The sequence below is a fragment of the Misgurnus anguillicaudatus genome, chromosome 8 (assembly GCF_027580225.2).
Source record: "Misgurnus anguillicaudatus chromosome 8, ASM2758022v2, whole genome shotgun sequence".
In the NCBI taxonomy this organism is placed as follows: domain Eukaryota; kingdom Metazoa; phylum Chordata; class Actinopteri; order Cypriniformes; family Cobitidae; genus Misgurnus; species Misgurnus anguillicaudatus.
Genome location: NC_073344.2, coordinates 39,256,843 through 39,282,120, shown reverse-complemented (window position 1 = coordinate 39,282,120; position 25,278 = coordinate 39,256,843). Strand labels below are relative to the sequence as shown.

Sequence of the window (25,278 nt, the reverse complement as noted above, 5' to 3'; positions counted from 1 at the left end):
TGGGAGGGGTATGCAAAGCACCACTTACTATAAGGTATAAGTGTCACACCAATCATACATATTAGGTACACTAACGTTTAATTGTAATTTTTAAGTAATGTTGTTGCCAATTATGTTTTCTTTATATCACAGTTTATATATAAATTATTATTTGTATTTTATTTATTTATTTATTTTAAATCTTATTAATTTTAGCACTTTAATTTTTTAATCAAATTTAAAACTGTTAACATTAGTTAATGCACCTAAACTAACATCAATTAGTGTAATGACATAAACAAGGATTAAATAAATGCTTATATACAATATTGTAAATTTTTTGCTCATAATGCATTAACTAATGTGAACAAATACAACCTTTTTGTAAACCTTGCAACCTTTGTGTTACAGAAATTTGTATTTCATATTATTCAGTAAAACATGAACAAATAATTCAGGGTTTGTTTTGTTTACAGTCATAGCTCTAATACAGTAGGAATATGAAACCCTGAACGAGCAACTCGAATCAAACTCGTGTACAATTTGACAAACAAATCTTTTCAAGGTGGAAAAGTAATTTAGTTAAGAGCAGTCTCTTTGATTAACACGAGTGACAGAGGAGCAAAATTAGGTTACTTCCCCTTTAAGACCACAGTCCAGATCTACAGTTACACATGCGTTTCCTCTTTTAGCCTTTTACTTTCTCTTAAGATCTAAATGGTCACGTTTATGAGGAAACTTGCAAAAGTTTTTCATTTAGCTTCAGTACTACGTCTGGGACTGCTCTGTAGAGTTTTGTTTTCTCAATCAGCGAACAGAGGGGGGTGGCTAAGAACGATGACATTGAGGTCGTGCGTCAGTTTGAGTTGTAGTTAAGTAATGGCAGCGGAGAAAGACGTGAGAAAATCTATTCGGACCGTTGTTGCAAAACTGCCGAATATACAGAAGTTAAAGCCGGAGCAAGAACCAGGTTTGCTAAGTTTTGTTTGTCTGATTATTCTTACTTGTTGTTTCCGGGCGGTTTCGGTCCATGATATACGTCACGGCCAAACGTTAGCGATTGGTTATGGCAGATTCAGAGTGACTCTGGGCAGATCGAATAGTTTTAAACTTCAACAGAGGACCCTCCTTAACGGAAGTAAAGCTTTGCAATGGAGCGTGGCCAGACTCTCTGTACCAATGAAATGAATGTACGAGAGTCTGGTTGGTAGGGCTGGACCAGAATATTCGAATATTCGTTCCGTGGGTTCACATTCTTTTTTTTATTTATAGAGCACGTTTAAGACACAACCGAAGTTGACCAAAGTGCTTTACAAGGGATAAAAAACACAATGTAAGACCAATACAAATATATAAATACCAGACAAAACATTAAATTCATTAAAAACAAAACAGAGATACAAAAAGCAGACTACAGAGTATTAAAAGCAAGAGTGAATAAATGAGTTTTCAACTGAGATTTAAAAGAGTAGATAGAAGGAGCATGTCTAATAGAAGGAGGATGGTTATTCCACAGCTTCGGCCCAGCAACGGCAAAAGCGCGATCACCACGTTTTTTAAGTTTTACTTTAGGAACTGTAAGATGGCCGCGGTCGGAGGATCTTAGGTTTCTGGATGGAGTGTATGGAATTAAAAGATCCGTTAGATATTTGGGTGCCAAACTATTAACACATTTAACAGTTTTATAGACGAATAATAAAATTTTAAACTCGATCCTATATTTTACCGGGAGCCAGTGCAGCGACATTAAAATTAATTAATTAATATAAATATTTTTACAGCGTTAATGAAGAGCTTGTGCCAAACAGAAAGTGCGCTTCACGCTCCCGCTCTATAGGTGGCGCAGAGAGACCAACATCCATAGCCAACAGCCACCAAACCCCACCAGTAGAAGAGATCGCCTCAAACGTAAAGCGCGCTTCCTGCTTTGGCATTCACCCTAATAGTGTTGTAAATAACGTTCAGTTTCTTGCAAAAACTGATTGATTTGCTTCACAAGATGTCAATATGTCACACAGAGTTATGATGGATTACTTTTGTAATGGATATATATGCTTTAGCTCAAAGTGTGCGGATCGGTTGACTTGCATAACGGAGCACTGGGGTTTCTGCAAAATATCTTCTATATTGTTCTACTGATGAAAAAACATATTGGATGGTGTAAGGGTTGTAAATAAACTTGATTTTGAAAGTATGCTACCGTTTTATTAGTTTGTTAAACTTAGTTCATTTATTTTCGTTGTTTTATTTAAATGGCCTACCCTTTACATTGTCAGTAATTACTGTGCCGCTAATTTCTGATACAGGAATGTTTGTTTGTTAGAAAAATGTTAGGCTACCTTATTAAAAGTATTGCTCTTGTGTTTTGTTTCACTAATGCTGTTCTCGCTGGACGCGTGACAGGCACGCCGTTTCCGGCTTGCGCTGTTCTGTAGTATTTTTTCAAAGTTTATTAATACTAAACGTGTCACATGTCCATATTGCACGAAAAAAGGCACTACACTTCCTTGGGTCCGCAGCAACACATCCGCCACATAATAAAACTGTAGACAGACAGACAAAGACACACACAGAGAGATTCCTGCCTTTATTAAGAAAAATATGTTCTGCCCCTCCTTCCGAAGCTTCGAATATTCGATTTGATTTCTACTAGAGCTTCGAAGCTCAAAAAATGGTATTCGGAACAGCCCTACTGGTTGGACCAGGCTAGTATTTAAGGCTAGTACAGCGGCAAAATACTAACAAGCACAATGAGAAGCGGATGCTCGACTTGCACGCTCCTTTCAAACAAAAACAGGGCGCGCATAGCACTGTTGTTTGTGTTTCAACGGCTTAAAATCACTTAATTTAAAACTGCGGTGCTTAAATATGTGTACAAATGTTAAACTTTTGTGACCACGCGCACAGCAACGTGATGTGGGCACAAAACCTCAAATAAAAAAATCCAACGAGTTAATGAATGAAATTCAATCTGCATCTAATTTAGCTAAACCAAGTAAATTTGCTCGAATTAAAGTCATTTAAGGATGTCAAAGTCAAGTTTAATCATATAAAATGTATTTTACCAGCAACAAAATTGTGGCCAGTGAAAATGCTGAGTGGCTAGTAACTCTGGAAAACAACTAGCCACTTTGACTGGAGCAAAAAAGTTAATGTCAAGCCCTGTTCTATATAATAAAGAAATAAATCCCAAGAAGCAGTGGGTTACCAGTGCATTTTATAACAGCTAAGGGGAGTTGTTAGGCACGACGCGAAGCTGTTATAAAATGCACTGTAACCCCACTGCTTTGCGGGGGTTTATTGCGTTTATAAAACGGTTACATCATATGCATAGCAGGGTTTCACAAAATAAAACAAAAATAAGTTGTAATTATATTAGTACAAATATTACTCTTCCGCCAAACAAAGTAGTTCCTCAGAATCAAGTGTGGCTGCAACAAAGCGCAGTTCCCAACCAACACAGACGCAGCAAAGACACAATAAAAAAGATGATTTAAGACTGTGGTGTTTATTTAAATCAACATTCATCTAAAATATAAATTAGCATTTATATCGTGCAGCTGTTGAAGTGATGATCAAATATGCTTGGAAGCATGCTTAACGCTTTCCCCGTCAGCGTTTTTTTTTTAAAGTTGCCACCCAGTTTTAGTTTAATGCCTCACAGAAAAATTATCTTCTTTAAATAAACATAAAATACCAGATGAAAGAACAGTCCATCCGCTTTCCAAAAACAAACAAAAAAAAAAAACGTTTCATCCTACCTTCATTTGTTCTCTTATCAGTTATCACCTCTCAAATTTTCAGCTAAAAGCGGAGATAATTCCATTTTTGTGAAGAACTTTAGTAAGAGGTCAGATTCAATGCTGTTGTGTCGAGTGAATGCGTCAGTGTTTAAGTTGGGTAAGATTGCCATCTAGTGGATAATAGCGGAAATATCAAAAAGACAAAACAACTCAGAGAACGTTTTCTCTTTATTGACGAAATGACTCAACAACATTTATTGACATTTATCTGGATATCGCCATAATTGTGCAAAGGTAGAAAAAGTAAAATGTGATTAAAGATTGTGGTGTTTATTTTCATAAATCAGTACGCAGCAACAGTGGCGCAGTGATACTTGTGATGCGGTGCGAACCGTGGGTTTACCGGTGTATTTTATCACGGCTTAGAACGCGTTTCAAACAATCAGAATGAAGAACCAGAACGAGCCGTTTTATAATTACAAATATTCTGTTGGTTTTCACTAAATTATCACAAAGCAGATTTACCAATAAAACATTTTCAAATACACAATAAAAAATTTCAGGTGCTGCATTAAAATACAGATACTATACCATTATTTCGCAGTAATGTGGCAAGTCTGTGTACAAGAGTTGACTGACAAGCCTGGGCAGAGGACATCCTAAAAATGAAGAAACACATTGTATTAAAAGAATTGTGGTAACAAATGAGACATTAAAGGCGGAGTCCACGATGTTTGAAAGCCAATGTTGATATTTGAAATCACCTAAACAAACACGCCCCTACCCCAATAGAATCTGGAGCTTCTGTTGATAGCCCGCCCCACACATACGCAACCCGGCAAGGATGTCGGTTAATAGACACGCTCCTTACTGCTGATTGGCTATAAGTGTGTTTTGGTAGTCGGCCCGTCTCCTTTTCCAAAGCGTTTTTCAAACATTGTGGACCCCGCCTTTAATCTTATCTACAAATGTTATCTCATTTTCTGGTACTATACTGTCCAGGGATCTCATTTATAAAACTGCGTAGGATCCTTACTAAAAGTTTACGTGTGCCCAAAAGCCAAAAATATTTATAAACCTTTATAAGATTTTTAAAACCGGTCGCACGCACACCTGTAAGCAATGTCCCCTTTATAACTCACAGATCGCCTGCAAAGTGTGCGTACTGTACTTTAATCAGCCTTATATTTTTGTATTTTATTAGAAATGTGTCATATAGTCACATGTAGTTACATTCTTTATACAAACATGTATTTTAATAATTAAACAAATCAAAGACCCCCCTCCCCCCAACAAAAGATGGAGATGGAGCTACCATTTCTACACTGAAAAAATTATTCATTCAATTTACTAATTTTTTTAGGTAAGTGGTTGAAATAAATTTTTTTGTTTTGTATTGATTTTCGATTTTTTTTTAAATTTAACTTAAATAAATTGATTGTGACCAAAGACAACTTTCCAGAAATGTGTCCATATACTGCTAGTGTATGGGTTCAGAAAGGGTCCGAAATTAACACCCGCCAAGCGCCAAATGCGGGTAAATTTTCCGTTTGGCGACTAAATTCAAAAGGCTACCCGCCACACTGGCGGGTGATTTTCATACCAAAATATTAATGCAATATAATGTGTTTGCCAGTAACTAATCTGGGAACGAGGTGAGCTTGCCACAGAACGTCTCTACGTTCCAAATCTCGCACTAGAGACGGTCTGTTGCTAGCTAGTAACTTACTGCAGGTAACTTGCGGTCTGCAGCTATCAAAATGCATCCCCGCCCTGCCCGTCGGGCTATCTTGACTTATAGGGAGGAAAAAATATATTTAAATGCTTATGCATTCTTTCACAGATTTGGATGGGTAATAATGGTGTATGAAATTCAGGCATTGGGTATTTAAATTACGTTTGAGCGCGCGCCCGAGTTTTACTTTAACTTTCGCGAAAAGACGCAGTACAGGAAGCAATCCGTAATGATTTGTCATGGATTTGTTGGGCAAATACTCCAACTTCGTCCTGTCAGTCATTACCCTCACGTAAGAAAATTAAATCTCTCGCAGCAAGCTTTAAAGTATAGATTGTACGGGCAGTGAAGAGAGTGACTCTTAAAGCGACAGTAGCCCCTGTTTTTCTGACCGAAAAAAATGATCCAATCTGTAACTGGATGATCCAAACTGTGAGTTTGTGTGACCCACTAAACCACTTTTAAATGGTGAGTATATCTGGTGTGGGGATGAGCAGGAAAAGTTGGTTACATGGAAATCCAGTCTTTTTGTTTGTTAAAAAAAACAACAGCATCAAAACAACAACAAGAATAGCAGATTAAACATTGTGGTTAGAGGCCCTATTGGCTTTGTATTGGCAAAATTTGGCCTGTGGTAATTGAATAAGCCTGTGCTATGCCCACAAAGTCAAGTGGCATTTTCTTATCTCTGACTTCAGTTAATATTTCAGATTCAGAATCTAAAGTTTATAGATATTTCACTTCGGTTAGAAGAAAAATTTGTACTGATGATTGATATGTGTTATTTGTGTTTTGATAGATGTTTTGTCTTAATATTCTACATTAAAAGTAATGTATTTTTTATTCGGGCTACATCCATTCATTTCGGGCTACCAAAAACTGAAGAGTGCCTGCCTGAAGGGCTACCAGGGATTTTTGAAATTTTGCGAGCGCTGCCATGAATACAGCAAATGAAATTAATGTACATGTGAAACAAAGGCTGTTTATTATTCTGGCCGGTAAGAAATATGCTTGGCTGGTGGATTTTTTCATCTACCAGTCCCCGTGGCAGGTGAGCCAAAAAGTTAATTTCGGACCCTGGGTTCAGAGAATGCTAGTGTTGGGTTCAGAGAATGCTAGTGTTGGGTTCAAGATGTGCAGAGTCGCATTACTCGCAGACAGAAATACTTCAGATTTAAAGCGGATCACAGAGAGGAACAGCGAAGTGTCGGGAAGAAGGAAACACATTAACCCTCTGGGGTCTAAGGGGTTTGTGCTTTTTTCAGTTGCTTAAAAACATATAAATGGCAAAATTCCCATAACACTGCCTTCAGCACAATCTGGGCTACAATATTATATGATCAACATGTATGGACATGTGTGTATTTTTGAGAGAAAAATGTTTATGCATGGTTTTTGAAAAAGCTACATTTTTAAGTCACTGATACAAGTCCACAAAACTCATTCTAAACATGATTTCCCAAGACTTTTCAAAACAGGATCTAGAAGTTTAGTGTTTTTTCTTCAAAATGATGTGAAAATCATTCGGCCTACTCGTTCACATATAGGGCCCTATAATTTCCGCGATCACGGACGGAATCGCGGAATTGGCAGATTAACACGGAATCTAGTATTAACGCGGAATTTCGCGGAATTTTACATATTTTGAATAAAATTATGTTTTTGTGTGGGAGACGAACGTATGTCTCTGGGAAATGCAGATCGAGGGAAGTAAATCTGGGCGACACACCCCCTCCCGTCGTTTCAGACCCCTCCAATACACTGAAGCCATGTGGAAGCGGCTCTCCACGATCTGCTTTCGTCAGCGGAAAAATTAAGAAATTCGACGCTAAGCATTTAGTTCTGAGCAGTTCCCACGTGACTTTTATGTGACCGGAGAACTGTTATTTTGTAAGTTTTGGCAACATTCTGTTCACGGTGAGCGCAAAGATGCATGCACTCTCTCATCCACGTCTGTCTCACTGCACTTCTCTCACGTGCACGCGCTCTCGCATCTGTCCGAAGTCTGAACACAAATCCTCATGTATTTGTTCAGTTTTATGCATTTCAAGCGAGCTGAGGCAAACTAACTATCCCTCGCATTTAAAATATAATCATCTGCATCATGGCGCCGCTCTCTGTCTCTCTTTCACTCGCATGTGCAAAGAGCTGTGCGCTCACGCTGTCCTAAGTCATATCAGTAATCCTGTGTATGTTTATAAAGTTATATGCATTTCAAGCGATCGTGTATAAAATATGGATCGCGTTCCGCTGGACCGATGTGTTTAAGGCACTTCTGAAGACCCCAGAGTGTTAAAGCCGTCGACTGGATAATTTTGTTTGCATTATGAGTGCGGTAGAATTTTAATGTTGGATTGAAATAAACCCGTTTGTTAACTTAATAGTAAGTACAGTAAAAGCAGGGCTAATGCTCATTCTGTCAGGTGTTATTATTAACCTTTTAATGCTTTAAGAACTTTTACATCGGTAAAATAAATTTGAAAACACATAGGGGTGGTTTCCCGGACAGGGAATATCTTAAGACAGGACTAGGCCTTAGTTTAAATAGGAAATAACAAACATGTCTTACTAAAAACATTACTTGTGTGCATTTTGAGGCAAAACAAAGGGCACTAGTGTTTTTAAAGATATGTCAGTGCAAGTTGTTTTCAGTTTGGATAACTTTTACATTTATTTTAGTCTAGGACTAGTCTAATCCCTGTCCAGGAAACCGCCCCATAGAGGTTTACAGATTTAAATACAGGATAGGCAGGAAATTTGTTTAAACTGTCTTTATATACCAATACATAATTTAAATGTAAGTACTCTGAAAAAGAGAGAAAACTCGAGTGTCTGTAGACCTTTCATGACTGTTTTAAACACAGCTAATCATTTCCATTCGAGACGAAACAAATGATTGGCTTGCGCGACTATCACTCTCTCTCGCGACCATGGCACCACCCCTGTTGCTATGGGATCTGCCCACACATGCGCACACCCAATTGATTTGAACGTGCACGAGGCACTCTAGGAAGAGCAAACGTACGGCAGAGAAAGAGCATTCAGAACTCACAGTACCTGCATATGCAGTCAGCAAAGGCAAGAAAAGGAATTAAAGAAGAAATCAAACGAGAGTAAATATTGCGTGGCTTTTCCTCGAGTCGACGATGTGGTAATGTTAGCGGTATTGTCTCCGGAGTGTAGTCCTCATCAGAGTCAACAATACTTTCATCACAGCAACTCTTCCATGCAAAACACCGTATACGTTATAAATCTTCCACGAAATTCACCTTCATCACAGTGTAACTGATGGTAATAAAAAAGCTTGTATCAATGCAACCTGTTTTTAACTTTGTCTTATAAATATAACTAGCTTGTTTGTTACAGAATCAAACAAAATATATTTAAACTTTACCAGTATCGATATGCTAGCTTAATAGTGAGTACTCAAAGCTATCGTATTTGTTTATATTCATAGTGATAAAGTTAGGTGTATTATTTAGGGCAGGACCAGAATATTCATTCCGTGGGTTCACATTCGATTTTCAATTTTGAGATTTGAAATATATATATATATATATATATATTTTTTTTTTACAGTGTTAATGCAGAGCTTGTGCCAAGCAGGAAGTGCGCTTCACGCTCCCTCCCGCCCTATAGGTGGCGCAGAGAGACCAACATCCATAGCTAACAGCCACCAAACCTCACCAGTACAAGAGATCGCCTCAAACGTAAAGCGCGCTTCCTGCTTTGGCATTCATGCTAATAGTGTTGTAAATAACCTTCAGTTTCTTGCAAAAACTGATTGATTTGCTTCACAAGACGTCAATATGTCACACGGAGTTATAATGGATTACTTTTGTAATGGATATGCTTTAGCTCAAAGTGTGCGGATCGGTTGACTTGCATAACGGAGCACTGGGGTTTCTGCAAAATATCTTCTATATTGTTCTACTGATGAAAAAAATATGTTGGATGGTGTAAGGGTTGTAAATAAACTTGATTTTGAAAGTATGCTACCGCTTTATTCGTTTGTTGAACTTAGTTCATTTATTTTCGTTGTTTTATTTAAATGGCCTACCCTTTACATTGTCAGTAATTACTGTGCTGCTAATTTCTGATACAGGAATGTTTGTTTGTTAGAAAAATGTTAGGCTACCTTATTAAAAGTATTGCTCTTGTGTTTTGTTTCACTAATGCTGTTCTCGCTGGACGCGTGACAGGCACGCCGCTTCCGGCTTGCGCTGTTCTGTAGTATTTTTAAAGTTTATTAATTCTAAACGTGTCACATATCCATATTGCACGAAAAAAAGGCACTACACTCCCTTGGGTCCGCAGCAACACATCCGCCACATAATAAAACTGTAGACAGACAGACACAGACACACACAGAGAGATTCCTGCCTTTATTAAAAAAAATATGTTCTGCCCCTCCTTCCGAAGCTTCGAATATTTGATTTGATTTCTACTAGAGCTTAAAAGCTCAAAAAATGGTATTCGGAACAGCCCTAGTATTATTACATGTGATTGTGACATGATGCTACTACATGCACCGCGCTCCTTCCTCTCCGCTTGTCTGAGGTAAATGGCATCCGCAGTGGATCTGAGAGGTTCTGATGCCGAAAATCTAAACACAGTTAGGATACTGAAAGCAAAGACCCTCTTCAGGGAAGCCTGCAAGATTAGCATAGCAATGCTGCTAACGCTGCTTTACACAGGGAAGGAGACCAGAAGCCGTTTTTAATAAACAGATTAAAATGTAAAACTTACATTCTGGCAAGAAACTGTTAAATGTAAACTGTAACTGACTGTCGTTACACTCTGAACGCCCACAACATATATCATTGATCATCATCATTACTGGCTGAGGCGCTACACGCTAAACGGATTTTCTAATGGAAGCTTGAAGTCTTCATAATAAGCATCTTTGCTGAAAGTACGCCGCAGGTCTAAACTCTAAAGCTGAGGTGACGACGGGAAAAGTGCCCTTTGTGTGCTTCTTGGATATAATTACAACAAGTGATGTATCAACGACTCAGAAAGCAAGGTGAACAACTAGAAAAATAACACTTGATGATAATGAAAACTTATTTTGTCATGCACGCACGGACTTTCATCCGACTGTGCGGAGTGCCCGTTATGAGGCGGAGTTTACTGTGTTTATTAGTCATTATATTTCATTACGAGATTCAATTGATGATTTTTATCAAAACACCAACTACATTGACTCATTTTACAATCCCACTAGCATGTTATTTAGACAAAATAAAAACGTTTAATTCACGTGAGGAAGCTGGCATTTTTATGCACACTTTTATGTCATTGGCTATATGTCTCTGCTGTAATGGCTTATTGCACTATTACTGTTAACGATTATTCGATTTATTGATCGTTAATTTAAATGATCATTGAATATGGGAAATTGCATATTTTGACATCCCTAATATCAAGGAATAGAGAGACTGGATCGGGTGTGTCCATTAACTGCTCGCTTCACTGAGGAAGTGAGAACAGAATGCGCATTATGTTTATTTTCTTAATTTTGCAAAAAGCACAACATCTGTTTTTTATTGGGAGTGGACAGAAGAAAAACTAGACACTTTAACGTTTTAAATGATGTGTAAATCATATCTGTATGTTCAAAATCAGCAGAGTAATCTAAGTTTTTTTGCGGGGTGATTGAAAAATAAAGAGTTTGCAGCGCCCGCAGTCGACCACAGAGTGTTAAATTAATGAATGTTCGACTACTGTTGTAAATTAGACTATATTTCCTTTGATTTTCCTTAATACTACATTTCCCACAATCCCTTGCAGACTGCATCACCATTTTTTGTGTACTCCATTACCCATAATCCCCAGTTGAGGTCTATAAATAGACCTCATTTCCTTTCTTTGTTCCTTTGTATTGGTGAGGTGTGGGCCTGAAGATGAGCACTCAATCATGTTTGTTTGAGTGTTTTCCACAAGATGTGTAATGTAAGTTTTCTATTGTATTGTTTATTTGAATTTGATGGGCTGTATATTTATCATTAGTAGGTTTATTAATATTATGTTTGATGTTGTATGGTTTCCATCTTTATTATTATTTGTGAGCCTGATTTCTGTATTGTATTGTTTGTAGTGACCAAAAACCATCTTTATCATCCCGTGTATCATAAGCATTCTGCTTATCCTGTGGAACCTGTGTAATGTGCATCCAGTTTTAATGTCAACAAGAATAAATGAGAGCAAAAGGAATGGTATCTGTCCCGTGTTTTAACAAGACACACCACCAAGTACTACACGTCCACTGAACCCTGGGTACTTTTACCATCTAGTATTCAACAAATGGTCCTTCGAACCGGATTGTAGTAATTTGGTGGAAATGGATTACCGTTTAAGACCTGCAGTCCGGCGTAGCCTAAGAACGAGAAGAGCTCCTGCTCGTTATGCGGACTGTATGCTACGAGAACGTGCTCCTCTTCCCCCTCCTTCACTAACACCAGTTGTAAGAGATCATCACTAAACACAAATGGAGAATCCATGTGCATCATCTATGCAGCATGAACAGTCTCGTAATGATCTATGTGATATGGACGTTAAAGAAGAAATACTGGGACTGAAGGGTATGCTTAGTGAGATTATGTCTAAAATGTCACATTTAGTAGTTTCTTCTAAACATTTTGAACTATCTGAGTCTTTTGATGATGATTATGATGATGCTTACAATGAGAATGATGTTAATAATACCTTGGCTAATACAAGTATTGTTCAAGAACTGTGTGCATGTATTAAGAAGGCTGAACAGAAATCTGCACGTGAACGTGATAATTCTTCAACTGCTCATTTGCCTCTTCCATTGAGTAGACCTAGTTCTTTGCCTCTCCCTCCTTCCTCACTGTTACGTAGCCCACCTCAACATGCCAATGTAACCAATACACCTCAACCACAATTAGGTAGCATGATACAGCCTACAATAGTTCCAGACCCCTCTAATAGTCCATCCCCTCAATTGCAGACTCCTCAGGTACATCATGGTGGTTCATCACAACAAACTACTCATGTACCAGGTAGCCTTTTTTCCCAGTCATTAGTTCATACTCATACTCATTCACTTCCCCAAGCAACGACAGCACAGCTACCTACTCAGTATGCTGTTTCTCAGTATTCACAGCCACTATCAGTCCCTACTTTGCCAATCCCAAATCCATCCTTAGTTAATACAAGTTCTCATATTCAACCTCAGTTAGTCAGTCCATCAGGGAATTTCGCTGTGCAGCAAACTATCCCTTATATTCCACCAACTGCCCCTACTGCCCAGTCAACTGCAGCCTCATATTGTCCTTATCCATATCCCCAGCCATATTATGCACCTTACCCAGTTTCTCCATATCCTACTTCTCGTGTTCAAAGGCCTTCCTTCCCCTTTTTGGTTAATGATGACCCACAGGAATTTGCAATGCTGCAGTTAGCATTGACAAATTTGTTGTCACCTCACGAATCAGAACATTACAAGTACCATATTTTGCTAGATCACCTAAAATTCTCTCCTGCTCGTGATTTAGCTTTAGCTTATGCTAATGACCCTCGACCATATACTATGGCTCTTTGGGCACTACAGCAGAAATATGGACAACTTCACCAATTAGTTCTGAGAGAAATCAAAGACATTCTAGCTCTTCCCAGGGTAAGACAAGGTGACACCAGAGCATTTAGTAGTTTTGCACTAAAGGTTCCAGCTTTGGTTGGCATGCTTCAATCTCAGGGTCAAGACCATGCCAAATCTGAATTGTCCTGTGCTTCTCATGTACAGCAACTGCTTAGCAAACTGCCCACAGAACAGGTGACCAATTTTGCCCGTTATGCCCGTACAGTCCTGAAGGGTCAAAGCTACAATTTGATAAACTTTTCTGCATGGCTCCAAGAAGAGGCCGAATGTCAATCAATGGCTGATCAAGTCTGTGATTTTCCAAAACCACCTCAAATGAAACCTCAACCAAAGACCTACTCCAACACTCGAACAGTCCTGTATGGAGCTAACAACACTCCAGTTGTACGAAGATTCACTAATAAACAATTCCAGAACTTAAGAGAAAGGGAACAGAATTTCAAGCATCTATGTGCATATTGTTCCAGTCATGAGCATTTCATTGGCCTATGTCCCACCTTTAAAACCTTAGAAGACACCGGCAAGAGTGCATGGATAAGAGAAAACAAAAGATGTTGGAGATGTGGACTTAACCATCTAGCCGCTGACTGTGAAATGAAAAAACCTCGTCCACAATGTAATGGAAAACATCTCGGTATACTTCATGGAGTCAACTGCCGTGAACAGGATAAAGGTACATTCTATCTTAGTCGTCTTGGAGGTCCTGGTAAGGTACTACTAAAAGTTGTTGAAGTTCTTCTCCACTACAAAGGTAGATCTTTACAAACCTATGCTATCCCCCTAGAAGAACTTCGCCATGATGTGGAGAAACTATGGCAAGTGGATACCCTCCCTTTTAAAAATGAAAAAGTCATTGCTAGATCCAAACAAGACCAAGCAGCTATGGATTTGCTGGCTTCAAAAACAATAAGAGTTGATGTGGACGGAGTTCAAAGATATGCCACTCCTTTATTGCGTGCTGCTTCTGCTGTAAGGCTACAAGCTTCAACAAATGCAGTCATTTCTTCTCTCAGATGTATAGAGAGGCGCCTTGAAAGAAACCCTAAAGTTGCTGTTGTGTATGATCAAGAAAGAACCAAGTTGGAAAAGTCTGGCTACATATCAAAAGTGGAAGCTTTTCACGATTCATCTGAATCCTGGTATCTACCCCATCATATTGTGGAGCACAATGGAAAACCACGAATAGTATTTAACTGTCCCTATCAATATAAAGGCATGTCATTGAACAGCCAGCTCCTTCCTGGTCCACAATTAGGCCCCTCCCTACTCGACGTTTTACTCCGGTTCCGTCAGTACCCAGTGGCAATCAGTGGTGATATAAAATCCATGTTTCACCAAATCAGGCTACTACCAGAAGATCGCCCTTTGCTACGTTTCCTGTGGCGCAATATGCAGAGGTCAAATCCACCTGACATCTACGAATGGCAAGTTTTGCCCTTTGGTACAGTATGTAGTCCATGTTGCGCAACATATGCCTTACAAAGGCATGTCCACGATCATCAAGAAAGTTATGAGGATATCATGAATTCTAAACTTCAGTCCTTTTATGTTGACAACTGCCTAGAGAGTTTCCCAAATGTGCAAGCTGCAAAAAGTCAACTAGATCGAATGCGTTCCTTACTTATGAGTGGGGGATTCGAAATCAGACAGTGGGCAAGTAACCAGCCTGATGTGGTCCGACACCTCCCATGTGAAGTTAGAGCTGAGAGTTCTGAACTATGGATCAATCAAGATTGTTTGGACCCAAAAGAAGGAGCGTTGGGTCTAAGTTGGCATTGTCCTTCTGATTCCTTAGGATATAGATCTAGAACTGTGGAATGTAAACCAGTAACCATGCGCAATATTTACAAAGCTCTTGCAAGTCAATATGATCCATTTGGTAACATAATTCCCTTCACAACGAGAGCTAAAGTTATTATACAACAACTTTGGATGAAACCCAGAGACTGGGATGACCCTCTCATGCCAGATTCCATTCAAAAGGCCTGGAAGGCTTGGGAAACGGAGCTTCCTGATTTATCTTTGATCCACCTTCCCCGTTGTTATTCAATATTACCCTCAGAACAAATCAAGTCCAGGGAGTTGCATATTTTTTGCGACGCCTCAGAGAATGCATATGGCTCCGTAGCCTATCTGCGGATGGAAACTGATAAGAGTGTGGTACAAACTTCCTTTATCATGGCAAGGTCTCGAGTCGCCCCAAAAAGGCAAATATCCATTCCCCGCCTAGAACTTTGTGCTGCTCTAACAGGTGCCCAATTTTCAAAACTCTTGCAAACTGAACTGACTCTTCCTTTAACAAGTACTATCTTATGGTCAGATTCCACAACTGTTATATCTTGGCTGCATTCTTCCTCCTGTCGATACAAAGTGTTTGTAGCAAATAGAGTCACGGAAATCTTGGAACTCACCAATCTTTCTTCTTGGAGATATGTTCCATCTGGGCAGAATCCAGCAGACGACATTACTAGAGGGAGTACCCTAGTTGAGTTAACCAAGCCTGCCCATAGATGGCGACAAGGCCCAATGTTCCTGAAACATCCACCGTATGAATGGCCACAAAATCTAGTATCCAGCCCTGCTAGCCCTGACCCTGAACTCCGCAAACCACTCTTTTGTGGATTAACACAGTCAGAAGATCTTGTGCTTCCAGACCCAAGTTGTTTTAAGTCATGGTCAGAATTGAAGTCCGCAACAACTGAGCTCCTGCGAAAGCACAATCCAGACTCCTTTGATACTTCTTCTGTTGAAACCTTACTTTTAAAGCAAGCACAGCAACAAAGTTTCCCCTCAGAGTACCAGTGCTTGAAGCAAGGTAAACCTGTTGAATCTCAAAGTCGCCTTCTTACCCTTTCCCCAGAACTGAATGAAAAAACAGGACTTATTGTAGTGGGTGGTAGGCTAAGACGAGTAAAGGATATTGAACCAGGAATTGTTCATCCAGTTGTTCTTGACCCTAAACATCCATTGTCCCACTTAATTGTAAAAGATTATGATGAGAACCTGTTCCATCCTGGCCCAGAGAGAGTTTTCTCAGAACTTCGGCGAAACTACTGGATAATTAAAGGGAGACAAGTTGTAAAGAAACATCAGTGGTCCTGCTTAGAATGCAAGAAGTGGAGAGCTAAACCATCTATTCCTCAAATGTCAGATCTCCCCTCCTCAAAGCTCCAATTGTGTAAACCCCCATTTTGGTCCACTGGACTGGACTGTTTTGGCCCCTTTCATGTTAAGGTTGGTTGTAGGACAGAAAAAAGATGGGGCATCCTCTTCAAATGCCAGACCACTCGATGTCTACATATTGACTTGTTAACTAGTCTAGATGTGGACAGTTTCCTGATGGCATTACGTCGATTTATATCTAGGAGAGGAAAGCCCTACGAAATTCTTAGTGATCAAGGGAGTAATTTCCGTGGTGCTGCAAGAGAATTGAAGGAAGTCTATCAGAATCTTACCACTGAACTACAACTTAAATTGGAAAATCAGCAGATTACATTTAAGTTTAACCCACCACAAGCCCCTCATTTTGGAGGCTCATGGGAGAGAGAGATCCGTTCAATAAAAACAGCTCTGCGAGTGGCACTTGGCAGTCAAACCATATCAGAGGAAGTCTTACGAACAGTCCTGACAGAAATTGAAGGAGTTTTAAATTCAAAACGTCTTGGATATGCCTCATCTAACATCTCAGACCTCGATCCCATCACCCCAAATTTGCTCCTTATGGGGCGGCGGGACTCTTCTCTGCCACAGGTGATTTATGCCAATACAGAGTTCCTTGGTCGTAGATCTTGGCGTCACAGCCAAATCCTTGCTGACAGATTCTGGACATCCTTTATTCACAATTATTTGCCAGGTCAACAACTGCGGCAAAAATGGAATAGGGAACAGCCCAATTTGAATGATTCTACAGTTGTCTTAGTTATTGATCCTCAACTTCCACGAGCATCATGGCCTGTTGGCAGGGTAGTACATCTCCTACCCAGTCAGGATGGACGTGTTAGAGCAGCTGAGATTAATATTAATGATAAAATTTACGTACGCCCAGTTGATTCCATTACCCAAAATAGAGGATTAATAGCAAATACTTTACTGTATTTGGGGGCGGCTGTTGTGAATTAGACTATTTTTCCTTTGTTTTTCCTTTATACTACATTTCCCACAATCCCTTGCAGACTGCATCACCATTTTTTGTGTACTCCATTACCCATAATCCCCAGCTGAGGTCTATAAATAGACCTCATTTCTTTTCTTTGTTCCTTTGTATTGGTGAGGTGTGGGCCTGAAGATGAGCACTCAATCATGTTTGTTTGAGTGTTTTCCACAAGATGTGTAATGTAAGTTTTCTATTGTATTGTTTATTTGAATTTGATGGGCTATATATTTATCATTAGTAGGTTTATTAATATTATGTTTGATGTTGTATGGTTTCCATCTTTATTATTATTTGTGAGCCTGATTTCTGTATTGTATTGTTTGTAGTGACCAGAAAACCATCTTTATCATCCCGTGTATCATAAGCATTCTGCTTATCCTGTGGAACCTGTGTAATGTGCATCCAGTTTTAATGTCAACAAGAATAAATGAGAGCAAAAGGAATGGTATCTGTCCCGTGTTTTAACAAGACACACCACCAAGTACTACACGTCCACTGAACCCTGGGTACTTTTACCATCTAGTATTCAACAACTACAAGTGTTTGTCGTTTTATCCTTAAAATTCATGCAGTTACTTAAATCTATGTAGTCTTTTGTCAATGTAATATAATAGCTTAGTTTTGGTTATTTGAAATCAGTTATTTAGTGACTTGATGTATAAATGTACGGAATGGAAATGCTTTTATTTTATTGTTTTATAATGACCTTTAACTTTATTAATATAATATTGTTTAATTTGCATGTTTTTGTGTTTTGCTTTGCTACCGAAATTGGTACAGAGAACCATTTTTACTGGTATCGGTACCGACTACTGAAATTGACAACACTACGCCCCACCAATAAATGCAAGCCATTGGCATAATCCTCCAGCAGTGTAATCACGCAGGTTTGAACACGAAGCTCAATGCACAATTAATATGTTTATAGCAGTTAGACTCATCATTAACACCTTGCCAAAATCACTGCATAAATTAATGGTGTCACTGAAATAAAATAAATGTATTCTGCTCTCTAGTACGCACGCCTGATATGTGCGCTCTTCTCCAGCTGCACGAGCGTGCTCTACAAAGAGCAGAAATATAAAAATTAATAAATTTGGCTTTAAAAACATAAAGTCTTTTTCTTTTACTAAAATACTTATTACTTTAGCAATCTGCTTATTTTCTTTTTAAATAACTAGAATATATATTGTTTTAGTGTAATAAGTGAACACATGTTTTTCAAGTCAGTTTTGTTATGAACACCATAGTTAGGAGTATTATAAGAAGGACATAGAGAGTAGTCTAGCGATTGTCTCAGATGTTAATGGCTGTTTCCACACTTTAACATTTGATGATGCAGGTTTTTGTGATGTAAAAAAAAAGAATAATTTTAGAACTTTTTCCACCTTAAATGTGACCTATAAACTGTAAAAAGGTTATTTATTTAGGAAATTAGGTTATTTAGGACAATATTTCATCATTTACACTGTGTTCACAGCTATGTAATTAAAGCTATTTGATGCTAACCTGTATTCCATGCAATTGGGCCATCTCCTCCTGTACTCATGTGATGGTGAGACACAGCGCTGATTAAATATTTAAAATGATTTTTTATTTAAGATGGCGACTGACTGGAATAATGTGTGCATCTTTGAATAACTGTAAGACTACAGCTTTGAAATTAATTTTGTCATAAAGATTTGAGAAATAATAATGTTGTTGTGAGGACATTTATTACCATGTGAGACGTTTATTGAAGTTGAATACTTACATATATAATATGAAAATCACATAGTAGGAGATATATAATGTGGTATACTGCAAAGTTACCATGCTAATTACAATTTATGATATATTTGGAGATAAACCTTTGCAAATCTGCTGATTTGATCCATTCATATCCTGACCACCAGGCTAGAGATTTTAAACATCCTTAATTCACAGTTACTAGTCTATCAAATATAATATAAATATATTGTTTTGTAAAAAAAAAGGGTGCTTTGTTATATTGTATATGCGATCATAATGAATCACACAATCATTTTATACGCAGAAGCAGCGGTCAGCAGCTGCAACGCACTCGGATCCGAGCGCATACATACTGCAATAAACAGGTGTTCGGCAGCTTTTTACATCAAAGGCTGACAGGCTATGCCATTTGGGAATCCTCATATTTTTGTAAATCCTGGACATGGCTGGACCTGCTGAACGGGTTAAGCACTTTTATATACTTTGTTGAGCAGAGAGGCTGCACAGTTTGACCAGCGGGAAGCGGCCGCACATCAGGGCACCGCCAGACGGTGTTAACTCGCTTTGTATAACTATTATCAGACCGTCCCACGGGGAAAAGGCCCGATGCTCCCTATGCCACTCAGCTACTGGCTGTAGGGAAGTGAGTGCGTTTTGGTCGCTGGTCGACCAGATGTGAAGTGCCTCACTCAGCTTCCAGGATTTGAGGCATGCTGCCTGAATCAGTTTGTGCTGAAGATAGCATACACCCATTTCAGGATCATGGTCCCCTTCTAGCCAGCACGCACGAGTATGTTAATTGTTTGTTTACTTTCTACACAAAGTCATGCTAACATTATGCTATCTTGCTGTCTGCCTATCTCTATACTAACCTATCTATCTATAGGGAGTGCAGAATTATTAGGCAAGTTGTATTTTTGAGGATTACTTTTGTTATTGTACAACTACAGTGCTCTTGGTCAATTCAAAATGTTAATAAACCCTCAAACCTGAACATTTAAGTAGTAAAAGTGAAATTTTGGCTTTATTAAGAGAATATTTCTATGTACATCATTATTAGGCAACTATTAGTGTGCAGAATTATTAGGCAACTAAATTAAAAACAAAGATTTTACCATCTCACTTGTTTTTTTTTCAACTGTTAAAGTGAGAATAATAAACAAACTCTACATTTACAAAAAAAAATAATAAAACAATAAAAACTAAAAAAATATATAGACTCAGTGACCAATATAGCCACCCTTCTTTTCGATAACAGTCACAAGCCTTCCATTCACGGATTCAGTCAGTTTCTTGATCTGGTCTGAACCAACATTTTGTGCAGACGCAACCACAGCCTCCCTAATAATTCTGCACTCCCTGTATATGTCTGTCTATCTATCTATCTGTCTGTCTATCTATATATCTATACTTTTTCGTATTATATTCCGTTTTGTGATACCCAACAACATAAAATACAATGGCTTACAGTTTAAATGTTTATTACCAACAAGCCAATTGCACAAATTCGTTGAAAATTTAACATTGACTTTCTCAGGTGTTCAAATATTTATTTTTTTAGATTATCCATGTGTCTCAATCAGCTCCCTTGTTCAGTACTCAGGGCATTTTAAGGGCTGTCTCAATCGCAAAATCCGTTCAGTGCACTGGAACGTTCGTTCCCTAAAAATTCCCACAATGCAACGCAAAAACCAGTGAGCATCGATGGTCCCTATGTTCCCTAACCGGAAATCACGTGACCTTTTCTGAAGCTCGCCAACCAAACATCACGTGATCCAACTCAATAAACTTTATGAAATGTTACAGGACTTTTATAAAGACAAACGTTTGTTTTAGTTGTTAATATAAACACACATTGCTACACAGTAAGGGACCACAATCTACTTAATATTTAAAATAATAACATTTATTTAAAATTGTAAATATATTTATTACATTTAAAATGTAATTATATGCCTCCAATTTTATGCACAGATATGTAATGACAGCATTTTTCACAATGTACTGTTTTAAAATTAAGTCAGATAGATGTCGGTTTTGCCGGTTGTTGATGAGTAACAGCTGTGAGTGATTACAACGCACTTAAGCAGCCACATGACAGAAAAATAAGTGAACATTGTCCCAATGTGAAGTGAGCTAGGGTCCTTACCAGTGCTGAACCTGTGTACACGATATACTGATTTACGACCTCGGGAGCTAGGGAACGAATTGAGACACAGGGTATGTCTCTCACAGTTGACATGCACCTACGATGACAAATTCAGACCCCACCATGATTTCTAAGTGGGAGAACCTGCAAATTAGCAGGGTGTTCCAATACTTATTTTCCTCACTGTAAACATCAGTTGAGGGCAACAACTCCACTTTTTAATTGACAATATCCTTGCCAGACCACTGTTGTCATAAATATTTTAAAATGAACATGATTTCTTAATGTCTAGTGACATATAAGGGCCATTTTATGATTATGGTTTATATACATTTCTTACATACTGTTCCTTTAACTTCCAACGCGTTTTGGGTGAACGTGGTAAATAAAAGTAGGCAAGATAGACAGTACCACATAATATTAGCGTTTCTTAAACGTAGTGGGGTGACGTAAAATAACGTTATAAAAATGCTTTTTGCAACATTGTGAAAATATTTATAACGTTAAGAACGCCGACATTTCTCCTATAAATACTTCGGAAAATAATGTTATCACGACGACCTTTTCGTAACATGAAACAACTTATCATTAGGTATGTTGCTAACTCCGCTGTCGCGGCTGACGTTTTGGTTCCACTCAGCGAAACTCAAGATTTTCTCAGGCGGCGCGCGGTGCTGTTGAAAATAATGCTTCTGTTGGTTTGTTGATGGCGAAATTTCTGAGTTTTTATTGTTAACACCACCGGAAGAACCATAGGTACCTTCTCGTTTTCAGTCACAACCTTTCATGTTTAACCACTGGCCGTGCGAGCTCGCCAAAGTCGGTTGTTTGAAAAATAGTCGTTGTTTTTGCTGAAGTTGAGTAAAGACATTCTTGAAATTGTAAAGACATTTAGTTTAATTGCTAAACTACAAGTGAACGAAATTTTAAGAAATTTGACCGACGACCAAAGGTGGTTTTACCTCTACCAAAATCTGCTTGAATGGTAAAGAATGGGACGCAGCCGTATAGCCATGTAGATGATATCTGTATATATAGACTGAATAAAGAGTGTTATTTGGTGTAATTAGTGGTTTGTTTTTTTATATATCTGACTTTTCAGAAGTGGAATATGTAGAGGATATATCAAACAGCTTATCCTGAAAGATTCAGGTCAATATCTTAACGATTTAAAAAGTTATAGCTAAAAACTTCATAATTTTCATGATTCGGTCACACATTTTCTTGAATTTTAATGGAAAACATGGGACCAAATAAAGTGATGATTTTCGAGTTTCAAATGGCCAGTATTTTGTTATTCTTTAACCCATATACATGATCTTGGTCTCATTTAAAAGCTTTTTTCAAGCTCTTTCTATCTGAACAACTCGTTTTAGCATTTAACCATTTTGAAAATTTTAGCAACATACCTATTATTATTATAACGGTTTCATTTTTCTGTGTACGTAAAACCCAAACACCAATGCTTTTTGTCGCCTTGTAAACTAAACGCAAGAAGCAACTGTTCCTGTTGTTAAACCAGCACATGTATGTACCTTTTCTTATAAAGGTCATAAAACATACCTTTTGTTTATGAAAATATGTAATCCGTTGGCACAGTCGGCGAAATAAATACTTCTGATTCAACATTAGGATTCACGACATCAGCAACATTTCTCCCATTCACGTTTGTTGACAGTCAGAGGGTTGTTCTTCTTCTTCTTCTTCTTCTTCTTCTTCTTTCGTTTTCTGGCGGACTGGTGAACTAAGCACATACCGCCACCTACTGTTCCGTATTATCTATGTATTTAAAAAAACAGAATTCCGGTATAAACTGACGCTGCGTCTCCAGCTCCTCCAGCCCATACACAGAACCCTGCCAAATCAAACTGCCCTTAAACAATTTTAAATCCTATAGACCATTTCAAAAGATGTACAACACTGGTCCAGAAACACTTCCTGTTTCAGTTTGATACTGTTTTTTATTAATTTCACATATCATTATCTTTAAGATGTTTGTTTAACTTTTTGATTCAGTTCTATATGTTCTGAGGGCTATTTCATAAAACCAGATTAACGTTACAGAATAAGCCAGGCTTATTTTGTTAAGTCTGGCTTATTGCCGGTGGATTTCGTTTCATAAAACAAACTTGAAATAGCTCAACCCCGGTTACTATGGAAACTTATGCTTGCAAACTAGCCTGGTTCTGTCAGGCTAAGCCTCAGTTGTTGCTTAACTAGACTTCCACTAACACTGAAATGTAAATGCAATGTTATTACAGCTGACTCTTTGACATTTTATTTGACTTTATTAACGACTATTAATCTAACAATTAAAGAAAATCAACTTATATATTAAATTTGATAAATTTTGATACAAAAATAATTAATAAAATATAGACATGTGTTTCATAATACAACCCCAAAACAGAAAAAGTTGGGACACAGTAGAAATTGTGCGTAAAAAAGGAATGGAATAATTTACAAATCTCATAAACTTATATTTTATTCACAGTAGAATATAGATAACAAATGAAATGTTGAAAGTGATACATTTTGAAATGTCATGCCAAATATTGGGTCATTTTGGATTTCATGAGAGCTACACATTCCAAAAAAAGTTGGGACAGGTAGCAATAAGAGGCCAGAAAAGTTAAATGTACATATAAGGAACAGCTGGAGGAGGACCAATGTTTAGGAATAGGAATGTTGTCCCATTCTTGTCTATTACAGGCTTCTAGTTGCTCAACTGTCTTAGGTCTTCTTTATCACATCTTCCTCTTTATGATCCGGCGAATGTTTTCTGTGGGTGACAGATCTGGACTGCAGGCTGGCCATTTCAGTACTTAGATCCTTCATCTATGCAGTCTTGACATTGTAATTGATGCAGTATGTGGTCTGGGATTGTCATGTTGGAAAATGCAAGGTCTTCCCTGAAAGAGACGACGTCTGAATGGGATCATATGTATCTAGAACTTGGATAAACCTTTCAGCATTGATGGTGCCTTTCCATATGTGTAAGCTGCCCATGCCACACGTACTCATGCAACCCCAAACCATCAGAGATGCAGGCTTCTGAAAAGAGCCCTAATAACAACTTGGGTTGTCATTGTCCTCTTTAGTCCGGATGAAATGACATCCCAGTTTTTCAAAAAGAACTTCAATTTTTAATTCGTTGGACCACAGAACAGTTTTCCACTTTGCCAAAGTCCATTTTAAATTACCCTTGCCCAGGGTAAACACTTGTGCTTCTGGATCATGTTTAGATATGGCTTCTTTTTTGACCTATAGAGCTTTAGTTGGCAACAGCGAATGACACGGTGGATTGTGTTCACTAACTGTTTTCTGGACGTATTCCAGAGCCCATGTTATGATTTCCATTACAGAAGCATTCCTGTATGTGATGCAGTGCCGTCTAAGGACCCGAAGATCACAGGCATCCAGTATGGTTTTCCAGCTTTGACCTTTATGCACAGAGATTGTTCCAGATTCTCTGAATCTTTGAATGGTATTATGCACTGTAGATGATGATAACTTCAAACTCTTTGCAATTTTTCTCTGAGAAACTTAGAAAACTATTTTTCGCTGCAGCATTGGGGGAATTGGTGATTCTCAGCCCATCTTGACCTCTGAGAGACACTGCCATTCTGAGAGGCTCTTTTTATACCCAATCATGTTGCCAATTGACCTAATAAGTTGCAAATTGGTCTTTCAACTGTTCCTTATATGCACATTTAAATTTTCTGGCCTCTTATTGCTACCTGTCCCAACTTTTTTTTGGAAGGTGTAGCTCTCATGAAATCTAAAATGAGCCAATATTTGGCATGACATTTCAAAATCTCTTACTTTCAACATTTGATATGGTATCTATATTATACTGTAAATAAAATATAAGTTTATGAGATTTGTAAATTATTCCATTCTTTTTTTACTCACAATTTCTACAGTGTCCCAACTTTTTCTGTTTTGGGGTTGTATATAGGCCTATCAAATGTTGAATTTAAAAGATAATCTTAACTACCTCAATATAAGGATAAAGGATAATAGTTTATTAACAAATTTAAGATGTATCTAAATTCATATAATTGCAACATATTGATGAAATATACTATCTTTGCTGCTGCATGATATATGATTATAATCTGTAAAATTTTGTGATCTGAGCAGAGTGTTACATCTCGT

The 25,278-nt window shown here is 38.1% G+C and overlaps 2 protein-coding genes across 6 annotated transcripts in view; one reads left to right on the top strand and one right to left on the bottom strand.

Moving 5' to 3' along the window:
- stk11ip (serine/threonine kinase 11 interacting protein) overlaps nt 1-22,852 on the bottom strand; it is a 122,300-nt gene extending 99,448 nt beyond the window's left edge. The window contains exons 1-2 of one of the 5 annotated variants that reach the window (XM_073870899.1): nt 22,681-22,852; nt 4,314-4,381 (exon numbers count right to left, since the gene is read on the bottom strand). In XM_073870899.1, coding sequence (XP_073727000.1) covers nt 4,314-4,380 — 67 coding nt within the window. In that variant the 5' untranslated portion in view covers nt 4,381; nt 22,681-22,852. Of the gene's footprint in view, nt 1-4,313; nt 4,382-21,117; nt 21,141-22,680 lie in introns of those variants that run through there. The other 4 variants (XM_073870895.1, XM_073870897.1, XM_073870896.1 and 1 more) reach the window with 4 other exon arrangements.
- Nucleotides 15,295-19,140, top strand: LOC141365594 (uncharacterized). The gene is made up of 2 exons (XM_073870071.1): nt 15,295-17,418; nt 17,564-19,140. Exon 1 carries the CDS (start codon nt 15,611-15,613, stop codon nt 17,201-17,203), a length of 1,593 nt encoding a protein of 530 aa, XP_073726172.1. The 5' UTR covers nt 15,295-15,610; the 3' UTR covers nt 17,204-17,418; nt 17,564-19,140.
- Nucleotides 22,853-25,278: the final 2,426 nt, after the last annotated feature.

What these genes read in the sequence shown, in the direction of transcription:
- LOC141365594 (XM_073870071.1), top strand. Translation starts at nt 15,611, where the DNA reads ATGTTCCTGAAACATCCACCGTATGAATGGCCACAAAATCTAGTATCC.